This window comes from Opisthorchis viverrini (assembly GCF_000715545.1).
Source record: "Opisthorchis viverrini unplaced genomic scaffold opera_v5_20, whole genome shotgun sequence".
Lineage (NCBI taxonomy): Eukaryota > Metazoa > Platyhelminthes > Trematoda > Opisthorchiida > Opisthorchiidae > Opisthorchis > Opisthorchis viverrini.
In genome coordinates, this window is record NW_008751676.1 from 318,857 (window position 1) to 333,803 (window position 14,947).

Here is a 14,947-nt window from a genome sequence, read left to right on the forward strand (position 1 = left end):
ATATCTTTCATCATGTCAGGGACCAATAACAAACTGGTAAAAAGGGATGATACAAACCGGTAAGCTGCTCCCGCACTGATACTGTTGTAAACGGATATCAACTATTTATTTCGTCACTTCGATCATCAACTAGCAGTAACCTCTCAGCCCTCAAAAGAAAACTTAGAAAACGGGTGTCTGTTCTTATCCAGACGGGATCATATGGTAATCTCAAATAGTGTATTTCTAGAGTGAAAGCCCTTTGTTCTTGACTCTTGAACCGTATTTTGCATCTTTCAATAACTTAGAATATGCGAGCCTGTTTTGTGAATGTTTTCCAAGCTTATTAGAACGCTTCCCAACAACCAGAAGGGTACAGAATGGATAGGCACTATAAAAACACTTAGAAACGGCACTTGACTTTTCTCACTTACTCTGGACCACCCATGGAAGTGTCTGTATGTAGCACAACTGAGTGTTGTTGAACAGCACTACACCACCATGAGGAACTTCGCGAAGTCTTCTCAAGCCAACAATTTCCGCACCGCTATTTATGATTGTGACACTGACTTTGAGATTGGTATCTGTGAGCAGAGTTTCAAGGAAAGAAAAGAACACATTGGTCGGAATATCGGTGGCGAGGAAGATTGTTCTTTCCAGAAGGTAGATAAAACTGAACGTTTTAGAATGACCAAACGCCCCGAAAAATGAAGGCACCCAGCTTTCTGAGGAAACCATCGAGTTATACAATGTCAAGGACAACTCAGTAATTTGCCGCGAGGTATGACAATGTTGTTTGAAAAGTATGGTTAACGAAAGTGGCTGCCAGAAGTTGTGAGTTTATTTATTTATTATCAGGAAATTATGCGAGAATACTTGTCATTAGGTGTGCAGTATCATAAGAGAGGTAGAAATCTGCGGATGTTGAGTTTGTTGAATTGTGATCCCCGAATATGTTTAGAAAGGGCAATAAGAAGAAGACTAAGAGGAGGATTAATTCTGAAGAGTCACAACTGGCCAAATAAGTGGGATACTAAGTAACATAGAGCAAGCTACATAGCTTCTACGGAATTATAACATAACGGGAAAAATCAATCAAATCAACATAGAAAGGTCCTCGAATATTTCTGGACTTCGAATGTTTTTTGAATATACTCACCGGTATTGGTTCAGAGAATTTCATTCTCTGTGGTCAACTGCTTCGAGCTGTGAACTTGAAGCAACAGTAAACTTAGACCATTAGTCTTTTTGAGAGCAGACTTGCTTAGATCAGTGCCCTGGCGTTCAGTTTGCTAGAAGTTATATTAGGGTCACCCAGAATACCATGAGTTTATTTGATCGGTTAACCTTTGTTCGTCAACTCCTCTAATGTAAGTATAAGGAGAACCGTGGTCAAGCTGGTAAACGCAACGATCAGTTATTACAGTCGTTCTCTTTATTCAAGGTCGTAGCATGGAGCTCTCACCCACGTGGACTAAGCATATCTGAAGTAATATTGATTATTCGATTCAATTCCGTCCTATGCAGTCATAAAGGCCACAGGGCTACTTTGAAATTGCCATGGTTTTGTGGTTGCATTTTTCTTTTATGTGATGGGTGCAATTTATCTCCTAATCCATTTATCTTCACTTCGTTTCGTCAGCTGCCAAATGTGCGTTCTGACGTCAAAGCGGAGTGGCAGACTTAAGGTAGTCGTGTAATTAGGATCAGTTTTGGCTATCAGAGATGAGTGGATGCCAAAGTAAGCACGAACGATGTATCGATGGGTTTGTCTGTGGTGTGTAAGAGTTATTTTGCTTAGCGAGTTGTGCGGAGTTAAAAACTAGCCTATTCCTACTGAGTGAAGTACCAGAATGGGGTTCTGTTACTCTTGTGTCTGAGATTAAGCTGTGGACATTATTATGTTCTAGTATGATTTTTTGGGCATCTGATTGCAGGTACAAGTCAATTTTACGCATCTAAAACAGTTAGACAGACTGTCAAAGTGGATAAACGAAATTGTGGGGTCTGAAGCCACTTTCTGTAACAAAAAACTCTGATTGAAGCCACCTTTCTAGTTTATGCAACCATATAAATTCAGGAAAATTTCCAAATGGAACCTTGATGCGTGAATGTCAAATCCTTTGAGGTGCTGCTTGAAAAGGATTCAAGAAGTTTCTAGGTTTACGTACGTTCGAATGTGAGTTCTTCAATCACGCATCCACTTCGACCTCACCTTGTGTTACACACTTCTAGAGAAAGTTCTTCCTACAGGTTCGGCCCCGCAGTGCATGCATGTAACATACCAGATGCCTTCGATCTACTCCGTCAAAACAGTCAGAAGATATAAGATGCGGGCTGTTAACATTCCAGAGTACTTTCAGCAGTATCAGACATAAACTATTCGAAATCTGTACGTAACGGACATAGTAACAGTGCATACCATCGCCTCAAATGTTATCTATAAATTGACTTGCAACTGTGATGAAACATAAATCGGCTGAACCGATCAACGTTTCTCTCAAAGGACCTCGAAACACCTTCCAAGTCAGCTGCTACGAGCCGTGCGACGCAATGATCGATCTTGAGGTCACTGACTACCCAACAGTTCACCGGCTTACGTTGCACATGCCTTCATGATTCACTTACACAGTCGTAATCAAAACCTGCTAGCTTTCTGTAAAACCGTTTCGATACGAACATAGCAACCCAATATGCATGCATTACTGTTGTATCAAGCTGTCTAACTACCCTCTAAGTGATATCAAACTATCTCACTCCACCGAGCAATATGTTGTTCGGTGTATTCAGATTGTTGTTACTGTGTCTTTTACCCTTCAATTTCGAATGACTTCGGTCTGTGGCGATTAAATTAAGGATAAATGCTACAGCCTTCTGCTTAATTTGTCACTGATTCACATTATTGCAGATTGCTTGTGATGTGAACTTTGGTATGTAGTCGCGTTTGGATTTATGAACGCCATTCAGACAGACGCTGACGACCAATTTTGTTGCGTTTCTTGTGCATGATATCGCCCCCATCACGTGGACTACCGAATTACGCGATTCTTTCGGGGAATACTCGCCGTAGGAAATTCAATGGCCATCAGTAAATAGGTTTTTGGTTTCCTATGAGAAAGTTCACTGTTATTTTTAGAGGTTTTCAGGATGGTTGGAATTTTTTCACCTCTTGTATTTTCTGACCAAAGAAGTTGTTAGTATTGTGTGGAGTTGCAATTTATTTTGTGTCGTTCGATTTATCTTCACCGATTAATCACCTCATATCCCAAACTCAACTCTTGTTCCTAATGCCAGTTGTTCCTTTGGTTTTGATGCTCGCGACAACATGGCAACAAATACCATCATACCTGTCGCATTATTACACGGCCTCTATCGGTAACGTCATAATTACACCGAATATTTGTAAAGAAACCGCTTGTAATGGTACGAAGCCCGTGGACATGGAAACTGCTGCCTTTCATCACCCTGGTAGTGCTCGGTCGTGTCTTCTCTCTAAAAGTGCAGTTGTGAGCCTTGACAACATGGTAGTTGATGTGTCCTTTGGGCTTGGAAGATAGACGTTCGTAAGCATTCGGTGGATATCGTCAGTGTGGGGATTGCCTGAGTAATTCCTTCACTTCTGCTTGCCCTCATATAGTTAGTTAAGAGTAGTGACTATTGACTGCTTGTTCACAAAAAAGGCTAGAGTGTAATTTAGCCACATTTTCGGGATTCGGGGTCGGTCAGATTATGCATTAGCTAGTCACCAAACAAACAATCACTACTCATTACCCTTTGAAAACTATACAAAGTCAAGGAGAAGTGACCGGACAGTGACGGTGTTCCCTCACATGCTGATGAAACGTGCACAGGTCAGTTGCCAAGCTAGGAGAACAGAGATTTGTCAAGTTCGGAAAACAGAACAGTTGCCAAGCCCGGCAAATACACCAACTGCCATCTGACCAACGGCAACAAGTACTTAGGAATACCGCCAGCTACAGTATTGAGTGAACGGTGCTCAGCAAATACGGAGGAGTTTGTAGAGCAGTTGGTTTCTCTGCCCACAAAATCCTTATCTAGCTTTAACACAACTATTGTTTGCTTCCTATCAACCTATCTAGGCGGAGCGAGTTAACGAAGTCTACGGAACATAAGAGTGGACGCTATTCGAATAGCGCGTTGCTCAGATTTCCGCCATCTGAGGAGCACTGTCGTAACGGACCAACAGATCGACTAGGAGTTTAACACTGAAATATCGAAGTACGGTACAGCACTTCACAGACATCTAGAAGGTATCAAGAGCAATCACCGCCAGTGAGTGAACAGAAAAATCTCAGTATACAGTGCTACTATTTTGTCATCAGATATTGAATGGTGCAGCTGAATCTTATCTGAATCCTCAATCGACTTCATCTACTGTGTCAGCGTGAGAAATAGAGTACGCCCTTGTAGGACCGGATCAAGGGTTCTTCAGATGGCAAAGATGTATGGAATCGAAAGCTCCTTGATTCATCACCAGCTTTACTGCAACTCACCGCATTGATACCGAACTTCAGTACCTATCAGTTCAAATATGGCCAACTAGCTGATCTTCAGAGAGTCCATGGAGAAGCAAGACTGGGATTGCAAGACCAACTTTTCTCAAAAGTTATAATTTTCGTTTTAGATGATGGAAAATGTCTAACCCTTACCAGACATTTTTAGAAGAAGGCCCTACATGCGTCTTATTCAAGAGCTCAGTGTGTCACAAAGCTCGCATGTGATCGATTAATGCGCAAGCGACTGGAGTTGAACATGTGAAAATCAGTCAGCTTGCAAAGCTGTTCAGTCTGTGGACTGTAGGAGGACGACGGCACTCGCAAGCGGGTTCACTCCTAAAGTGCCGAATAAAAAATCGGAGGTAAAGCTGCCTGCCTGCCTATCCACCACAGTTAAAGCGATTTGTTTTGGGCGACATCCAGGTCTACGACTGCATCGTATTGGTGGAATGGAATGTAGTACTATATTGAAAAGTGAAAGAATCGACGGCCGATATCAACGCTCAAATTTGTAGTTCAAAGCTGGCGTCTATGGCAATCCAACCACATACAGTCTAGATTGGGCTCTTTTGTGAGCTCTAATGAGTCTATCCGTCAATTTTATTCTCTATGGTTCAAATGGAAACGTTCAGCTCCACAAGAATCATTTGTCTTACAAAAGCATTTGCAGAAATCTAGTACTTCAAGTAACTGCATCTGACCAGCTGGTGGCCTGCGCGCAGTGGATAAAACACAATCGGAGACAAATTTAATGTTACGTACAAGTCACTGATACTCTTGTAAGCCCGGAGGGACAAGGCCAACCATTAACTCGGTTAGGCAAGCAACAGGGTGGGACAAGTATTGCGTAGAACTCAAAGAAGCGTTTGACGGATGTTGACCAAAAATTGGAGATATCTAGTAAAATAATTGGCACTTCCGTGGTGGAGGGAATGCTCACACTGGTGATCGGAAAATCCAATTCTGTTTGGTTTTACGAACCCGCAATTTGCAGCTATGTAGGTAGTTGTGGTTAGGCTCGACATTATGCAACACTTTCAATTTACTCGCTTCACTTCGGATAATAAGATATTTTGTACTCCAGAAGTCTTCAATCCTGTGCAACTGGTAGTCCTCTAAGTTAAGCGTCAGATTTTCCTTGAATTTCAAATAGCCTTTCATAGCAGCGATATTTTCACCGTTCACTAGTTCGAACTCCCTTATCTAGCTGTCCACAAATAAGACGTTACTGGGTGTTGTTATTTCTAAGTGGCCCATCCAATCTAGCTAGTCGCGTTTTAAAAGACTATCTTAGGTTTTCGGAATTTAATCTCATCATTGGATTTGACATATTCTGGACAATTCCTGTAAGTGAAATTTGTCGGATATTCAAACATGCTGCCGAAATAATTTCCTTGTTTTCGCCGCTATAGTGTAGGAAAGTCCACTAAATCTCGGGGCACGGCGGACTTAACGTTCACAAGCGCACGTTGTATTTACTTGGAATTAAAAACATCAGCATGTAGTAAATTATCGACCGTCGAGCCTGTCGGGGGGGTGCTGCTGATGTAACGGAAATTTTCGCGATCCTTAGTGCCGCAGTCATTAGCAGGAAAACAGTGTGCCTGTCGTTGTTGCTCCCGGGGTATGTTGGCACAAGACAAGTGTTTCGGAAGCAGGCAGGTTTAAACCTAAGTGACGTGATTCCGATAAAAGCGCTGTAATTACTTGCCAAAATTCCACCTCCTCTTGTGCAGCTGAAGCACAGCCATCCGCTAAAAACAACGTATGGATATTTGACTGGTACAGCTTCGTTCTGACAATGAAGTGTTTCGAATTTAATAGGTGTTGGGACGGCATGTCACGTAGCTCGAAACGCCTGTGTGCAAGTCGAAGGAAAATACAGATTAATCGTTGCCAGACGTTTGAAGTTCAGATCCCAATCAAGTTAGGTGTTTCATAGACATTCTCGATCTGCATAATAATGGATCTCTTAGCTGTCAGCCTGTCATTTATTCTTCCATCTGTATAGATGGTTAAAAGGATTTGTCTTTTCGTTGCGAAGATCCTCCTGGGTCAAACAATCTGACGGTTTATGGAGCACCTTGGTAGGAGTCGTGTTCGTCTCATCGACTAGAACAAACCAAGGCATCCCTATTATTAGATCAATCTCGATACCTCTGATCGTAAATCCATCGGCTCCAGTGGCAACCGTCCCGATGTCCCTTGCTAGTGTCCCCCTTCTCTATTTTTCGTTAAGATAGACAGTCTGTGGGCGACAGCCTATCAGAAATCATGTAGCGTCGAATGATCCAATATCTGCTCGCTATTCGGCCTGTACGAAAAGGTCTGTAGTACCAATGCCACTTTGAATCGGACGATGAGTCATCCGCACTGCAATTAGTATCTCTATCACCTTAATAGCGAGAACTTTCTTGAAATTCACTAGTCGGGCAATCAAAATGGGCATTTTTTATTTCGAGTTCGATAAACGCATCTATGTTTAGCTGACGCCAGCCGTTTGCTGCAATTTCCGAAAGTTCTTTTGACGCTTGTTCGTCATGACTGATTCGCTTATTCAGATTAACCACAAGAACCAAGCAATCAGCTGACCGAACAGTTAAGAAACCACTTCGTAACTATTCACAGAATTCTTCCAGCACAAGCTCTTGATGAGACTTGGTAGGGTCATGCACGTAGACGGAAATGGTAGAGGAAACCTGACGGTTAAAGCAGGATTGCCATTATCCACTAACTGAATTAGTCCAGTATTGATTAATTCATGTAATCAGCCCACTTGAGTCCGATGTGATGTTACCATTGACTCCCGTGCGAAGTTCCAGACCTGAAGAATGTGTATCCAATCGCTAGTAGTTTTCTTTGGATAACTCACCAAATTTCTTTGATAATAGCTGCGTCAGCGTGATAGTATTTCACCACCTTGGCTACCATTTGTCTCCACACAAAACTTGTCATACCGTCAATCTTGGTTGTTTGTGGCTGCCACTTTCATATCTTCGACACCTTTCGGCTCTTCCCGTTGTTTCGTCTTACACATCTGAGCTACAAACCGACGGCCGATTGCCTCTTCTAGATGCTGTTTATTGGGGCCATTGACCAGTGAGTCTGGTCACACTGGCGATGCAAGGCTCGAGGATTCGTAATTCTGTTGCATTAATCAGGTGTATTCTAAGCTGCATGGGTTTCGCAGCGAACAGTACGATTTTTTATCTCAGGGTGTTTCACATCAACATATTTCATCGCAAACTGCCTCCTGCATAACACTTGTCATGTTAGCACGTTGTTATCGGCAGTACGGCCTAAGGACGATTGAAGCGCTGAATTCTGACCATCACGAGGTGGCAGCTTTTGGTCGGAATACACATATATATTCGAAGATGACTACTTTGGGGTAGGGAAAATAGTGATTCTTGCATGAATAGCACTTACTGCTATATGTATTTTACTGAGTACACCGTGCTTTATTCCGCATATTTGGTAAAAATTAGTTTGTTCCCTAATGTCAAGGCTCCTGTTATGTGTGATACAAGGCGAGAACTTAAACTTGTATTGCACCCTCTGCATATTTCGGAAAACTTCTCGGCAGAACTACATGGGCCACGTGACCTTGTTTCCAAGCAGCTTCGAAATTCGAAAAGCTATTCTGTGCTTGACTTGATACCCACTTTATTTTCCAACGCTTGTCACTTCACATTCACACGAACTGCTCAATTTTATCTGTAATAATACATTTTTATGTGATTCTTTGCTTACTATATTCCTTTGAATACAGTAAGATTTCTGGAACGCAGTTCCCGCATACTGGACTGTTCCATAAGCTTTGACATTGCTTCGAGGTCATACTGCTTGTCAGTGGTAGTCAATATAGCTTATGCTGCTGACCAACGATGTTTAGGACAAATGGTAGCCGATTATCTACGACGGGCTCCAGTCCCGTCAGTTTGCTAAGACTGTTCGAAACAAATCTTCTGTTGGAGTAGGCCTGACAGGAAGAGTTTACACATACGACCTACTTTGTTTTGTGAGAAAGATAGCGCCAGATGCTAATTATGATGACAGTGAAAAGGAGGATATGGTCAGAAATATAGCAATTACCGTCACAAACATTGAAGGTAAACTCGTGTGATAAATGACCAAAACACTTTCAAAATATTCTTCGCCGTTCATTTTACGATTTGATCGTTGATTATTGAGGTTCGCTTTATTGGAAGATGTGCTTACTTCTGGAATGCATAGCCCTTTGGAACGTTAGTTGTAGGTTCAAAGGATTACATATTATTTCCGAAATGTCCCCTCCTTAGAGGAAGACGTATCTACGCGGAGCACATGGTATAAACATGAACCAGAGCGTTGTTTCTGGACACAAACAACAATAAGGCTGTTATGCTGCTTACGAACTTACGGTAACCGCTGACTTTGACAAGGTTTTCGAGGAAACTGAAGTTCTTCAGTTTGTTACCAAACGAACCGAGATCAAGGTAGACGTATCCAAAAATTTCACGAAGCGAATGTAACGCCCATAATTCCTCAATGTCCCGAATGGGTTCATGACCAGGGATAGAGGGACTGAAATCAAAAGAACGAAGTCTCCAGATCGGTTGTACTGCAAACGTAAAAAAGCAGAAGTGCTATTTGCTCAAACTACGGCACTGGAGGCGGGGCACTGTAGGAGAGAATAAATTCACCGTTAAGATTAATCTGTTGAGAGAGTCCAGCAGTTTTATCGCCCAGGGAAAGCCGAACTATAGGACAGCTGAATAGCTGAAGCCACTCTGTTCGTGGTATGCACCTAGGAAACTCGCCTAGGACATGTGTATCCCGTAGCACTTTCGGCTCATAGTCACCATGCCATCCAGGGGAGGAACGAAGTCTTCGACTTTGCCAGAGTGCCGTAGCCTAGATAGGAGCCGTCTAAATGCTGAACTTACAGACATTCGGCCAGTAATTTCGCCTCTTAATCATTGTGCTATCTTAAGCTCAAAGCGAATGTGCTCAATTAAAATCTCTGGCAATTAATGACTGAACAATACAGTGGTGATGCGCAATAAGGCACAGGTGCTTCTCATACAATTTTATTAGTAGGTTTTCCATACTGTGAGAAACCACCAATATTTTCCGAGAAAATCAGGCTGACCTCTCTTTCTTCCTAAAGTTTCTGGACACTAGGTACACTAAAAATAGCTAATCTACGCTCCAGTTTAACCGTGATCGAATAATGACTGACTGGTTTACAAATTCGAAAGAGTTCTTTGCTGATATTTCTAATTGCCCTATTGTCCCTATAAAAGAAAGTGCTCTAATCTAGCGGTTCACTGCGTAGCAGTAAAAATGGGTGATTCAGGGGACGGCACCATTGACAATTTGAGTGTCCGGAAATCATTTTGTTGTGCCATAATTACGATCAGCGTGTCTAAAACTGGAAACGTAATGTAATGGAGCAATTTGTGAAGCCTGGTTGCCAATTGCGAACGAGCATGCTTGTGCAATACTGCTGGAAGTCCAACCTTTGAGTAAAAAACTAACCTTTTTAGTAAATGTACTTATTCGAACGGTAATCAACAGGAGACAGTAGAAGTCAAAGTTGAAAACCCAACTTCTTCAATCGGTAGAAATAACTTACTATATTTCCTAGAGTTTGGTATGAACTATCAAATCACCGCAACGATGTTTAGACGAGCGTCCACCACGAAGGTAAACGCGGCTGAATTAATGTGAGTCATTACCAACGTTCAGAGACATACAATCCTCGAAAGATTTGCTCAGTACCATTGTTGCCTACAGATGGCAAACGGTTACACAAGGTTTTACGATAGCCATTTATTCATACATTAATTATACACCGGTAAAATCTAATTAGAAAAACCTCTATCAGGCGGCTTTGTGTTACCGACGCCTTAGTTAGTCACTCTAATTTTAAAGCACTTCCATCGTTTACTTTGAAGGATTCCTTGTCAGCATTAGGATAGTTCGAGGAAATATCTTTCTGACCAAAACACGCATGCTTAGCCAACAAGGAATGTAGGACAAGATTTCTTTCCATATTTCCAAAGTTTTGTCGCGTGTAATAGGCATTCACCAACTGTCCAACAGTCTAGATTTGAATACCATTCGAAATCCATTGTACTTTGACCATTCAACCACATTCACGAATCTTTCACGGACACCCTGATCTGAGTCAATCTCGGAGTCTGAAACTGATCTCGAATGATGTTCCCAAGTTGCAGCGCGAAATCCGCATTCCTACGTCTGTCGGCGTCTGAGTGCAACCTCACGGTAATCTGATTTGCACGCTCATTCATCTCGTTTTCAGTGATACTTTTCGTTCAAGCATGTGCTCATCCATTTAGTTCTGCAACGAACGAAGCCAGCGGTCCAGCAAATTCGATGACTCAGGGGAATGTTATTGTGATCATGACTAGAGACTATGTTTTGTGTGTACGGAAAAAATGTCAGTTACCATGATGACAAACCAGTGCGTTCCTGGCGGAGTCATGTAGGATGTAAGGATGTGCATATTCCGTTCCAGAGACGGATAAAAACATCACCGTGGCTTGGGTGAAGCATGCGATTATAGTCGGATATGAACATGATCACTGTGCAATCAAAAACGCACTAATGGGATGATACAATGAATATGAGGGCCTGGCAGCAGTGATCGGGGGGTATTAACAGCGGAGTTACAGGAGAATTCAGCGATTTATGCGACAGTTATAACAGTAAAATTTTCATCAGTGCCTAGGTTAGATCTGGTCAGGGTCACAGTGACCACAGAAGTCCATACACAGTGAGAATGAAGGACACATTTTATCGGGTTCAGACTAAACAAGCGGGGATCTTAAGTCCCAGTAGAGACCCAAACTCGGATGATAATAAGAGTGAAGTATGGAGAGTAGTCACTACTTTTGACGAATCGAGCACTTTTTTCCAAATTTTCACGACCACTTCAGAGAACGTATTGAGAGTCACCTGTGCAAGCTTGGATTTTTCAAGCGACTGTTACAAGCGAGCTCTAATCAGCTTGAACGAAAGGTGATGCAATCCAACCAGAGTGAGGCACATTGGGAGTAAAGTTTTTCAGGCTAAAGGCGAGTATAACAAACAGTAAAGCTAAAAAGGACAAGAACGTGTAACATCCAATCATCAGTAGATGGGAAAACTGCTCACTTGATATGGAACGATTCGTTGGTGATTACCAGATTTCCTTGGAGATGCGTGCAATTCGTTAAGCTTCTGAGGTTCACAGCATTAATAATTTGCTTTTCTGAACCGCTGTGCGATAAAGGATATTCAAGTTTGCAAGCTGTTCACAAGGAAAACAATGGATTGTGAAGAGTTACTTGCTTCCTGAGGAGTGATAAAACTAGTCTCACACAAAATTCATTTTATTTTTGGTAGGAAACTCTGATGGAGCATAAATATAGATCCAAACTGGAGGACTAAGAGCCACCATGGACGTTGATGAACCTTAAGGTTGTAGACCCACTGAACAGGGAAATAAATTCTTAACTCAGATAATCGGCCAACTAGGGAACTTCCATTTTAACCACTCAGTTCTATGGGTTAACTGTTTTGAGGCCTGTCTAAGAAGCGGGCGGATTTGAAGTGTGTGGGAAGGTATATGCGTCGCAAAGTTTCTCTCATTGACGTATCATATGGTGCAAATGTCTATAAGTCTTTAATCAGTTTGAAAATTGAAACGCTGCCCAATTAAAACTATCAATTGTTTACCAAGCCCTTCTTAAACGATGTCTAAAAGTCATATTTCAAACTTTTTAACCTCAAAGAGCAGCCGATCCTCACTTTGTTTCTGTTTATCAACCACTGACACGAGATTATAGTACAGAGTTTTTAGCCCATCAGTACGCATTTCACACAATAGGCCTCTATGATGTTTTCATCTTGGAAGGCGGGATTTAGCTTCAATCATAGAAGGTGGGTGCTTAGATATGGTCAGTTGCGGTCGAGCCATCATACAACTGCCACGCCAAAGGTCATTATCAGACTTCTTTCTAAAAGTCTCAGGATTGACTAAACTAATGACCACTGCCTATTGGACAGGCGAGGTTCAAGTTTCAAATTTGACTGGAGTAGGACGATCTTTTGATGAACTGAACGTTATGAAAGAAATGGCATGACAATAAAGTAGCTGGTAAAATACATCACCAATGAATTTATCACTGAAATTCCCTAGTGTCATTCACTGGAAAAATGAATACCAGACTCTACAGCATCCCCAAGAAAAGAAACAGCTTTATCCCTTCATTTCATGTGGGCTTCCTTTGGAATATTTACACTGGTTCTGTAATATGTCCACCACAAGTAGTGACTTCTTCTTAAGATACCACTTCTTTCTGGTCAGGTGAAACTCAACATAAGATTGGTGGGAGGGTTCACATCCTCCTGAATGGATCGGTAAGGACTCCCCGACATGGATAAACCATCTTTGGAAACAGGGGAAATGAAAACTCTTTGGTGCGCCAATTTAGTTCCGGTTAGCACTTTAGTCCATCAAAAATGAACTGTTTGTTCGGGAACAGGGATACGTTGATTATCTCCCGTTTAGCATTGGTGAGACCTGATGTTCACAAATCAAGTTTAGCTCTACTTGTTACCCTCTTTGACAAAGTCCCAGCTCGATAACTGAATGTTTCGTAAAATGAATGGCTTCATGGTTCGTGCGTATAAAATAAATCATGCAACCTACGGTAAATCGTGAGCTTGGTGTTTATTAAATTAATCCACGTTGAAGTAAACTAGATGAAAGCACATTCATATGGCTGGTAATCCGGTTAAATAACAAGTTCTCAAACAATGACATCGTGGTAATTAACGTAGCCTTTTCATATAAAGTGAACTGATCGGTGACGGACGTCATCGGACGCTGCTAAGCTTTTTGTAGTTGTTAATGCAATAGTTGAAGAACAACCGAAAAGTATTGAAGCCATGGAATTTTTGCTTGCTGTTGTATAAAGTTACCTATCATATGTCTCCCAGTTTTGCGCACTCTAGATATGCACGTGCAGACATAAAGTGGGTTACTTCACACTTGAGTGTCAAGCAAGCGAAATTTGTTTGTTTATTTCAAGTAAATCTGCTAAGTCTTGGTCCATTACAAACTAACAAATCCATCATTATATCTGATCTCTAACGGCTACGGTCTAACAGCTCACAGGACGGCGCCGTGAGTGACAGGTAAAAGCATACTACTCTTGGGACTATGACTAAACTCACAGAGTTTGTATTTCAGTCATTAAAATCCTGCAACTAAGTAGGTCATTAGAGTTTGTAGTGACTTCTGATGTCAATCGTTCAAGGACGTTATTTCAAACGCAACAAAACAGAAACAATAATATATTGTGCGATTCATCATCTGACGTACTCTTCCACATAATTCACAAAACGTCAGGCATCTCACCCACGACTTATGGGACTGTAATGTTTAAATAAAGATGTGGTCGATCGCTCTGAATAGGGACCTACCCGTAAAAAGAAACACTTCCCCAAGACCTGAATGTGAACCCTATTATAGGACCACTTCACTGTTCATATCTACTCCTCATAACCGACTCGTCAAGGCCGTGTGCGTTATTTTTCCAAGTGAATTAGACCCTATTGACAAGTGACGAAATAGTAGTGGTAAGCGAGTGTCAGATGAAGTGGTGGTATATTCAAGACCATCAAGTGCCCACATAGGACAAGTAAGAAAATTTGTCACTTGACTCTATAAGACAGTGTGGAATACCAAACTTTCAGATATTGCAAGGGAAAATACAATCAATATGTTCATTCGAGTCCATAGTTTACGAAAAATTAATTGCCTACTTAATACAACGGACGGTTTTTGGAGCAACCAATCTTAGATCGTATATGATTATATCAGCCAGTTGAACAAACTTGTACGTAGGTGAAAAGTGGTCTAAAGATGAATGGTTTTCGAAAAATCTAGTCAAAAGTGATTTGCACCGTCTGTCTGGGCATGTCTAATACTCACTTATAGGGCATCGTCCCCCGTCACAAGGCAGGCAATTTCGGCCGACCGCATGGGTTCCAGGTCTTGTGCAATGAGTCACGCAGGCACCGCTTTCAACGAGAAAACCGGCTGAAAAAAGTAAACAAAGAACATCGAGGTACAACGAGACCAAGACTGATTGTCTGCCAACATAACAGTTCCAGTGTTACGAGAAACGCTGGGATTTCTGCTAATCGAGTGAACTGAACCAGTGCACTGAAGCAAAGAAGAGACGTGAAAAACGCATTACTAGCGAGAAACCTTTGAATGTCTGAAGTAGATACCTACAATGTGTGGTTCAGCCATGTTCATCAGGTTCAGGGCGTTAATTTGTTCTAGGATGGCTGATTTCGATGTTGTAGCCGAAATCCAACCAGCGATCATTGAGAACACAAACAGTATCTTTCGATGCATACCAGTGCCTTAAATAGAGCTCACTAAA

At 41.8% G+C, this 14,947-nt stretch overlaps 1 protein-coding gene across 1 annotated transcript in view; it reads right to left on the bottom strand.

Annotated features, from left to right (window-relative positions):
• T265_12870 (hypothetical protein) overlaps positions 1–14,947 on the bottom strand; it is a gene marked incomplete at both ends in the record, with an annotated part of 88,534 nt that overhangs the window by 32,284 nt on the left and 41,303 nt on the right. Inside the window, 4 exons of the mRNA XM_009165972.1 lie at positions 414–563; positions 8,899–9,062; positions 11,661–11,796; positions 14,488–14,595. Of these exons, the coding sequence (XP_009164236.1) occupies positions 414–563; positions 8,899–9,062; positions 11,661–11,796; positions 14,488–14,595 (558 nt within the window). The remainder of the gene's footprint in view (positions 1–413; positions 564–8,898; positions 9,063–11,660; positions 11,797–14,487; positions 14,596–14,947) is intronic.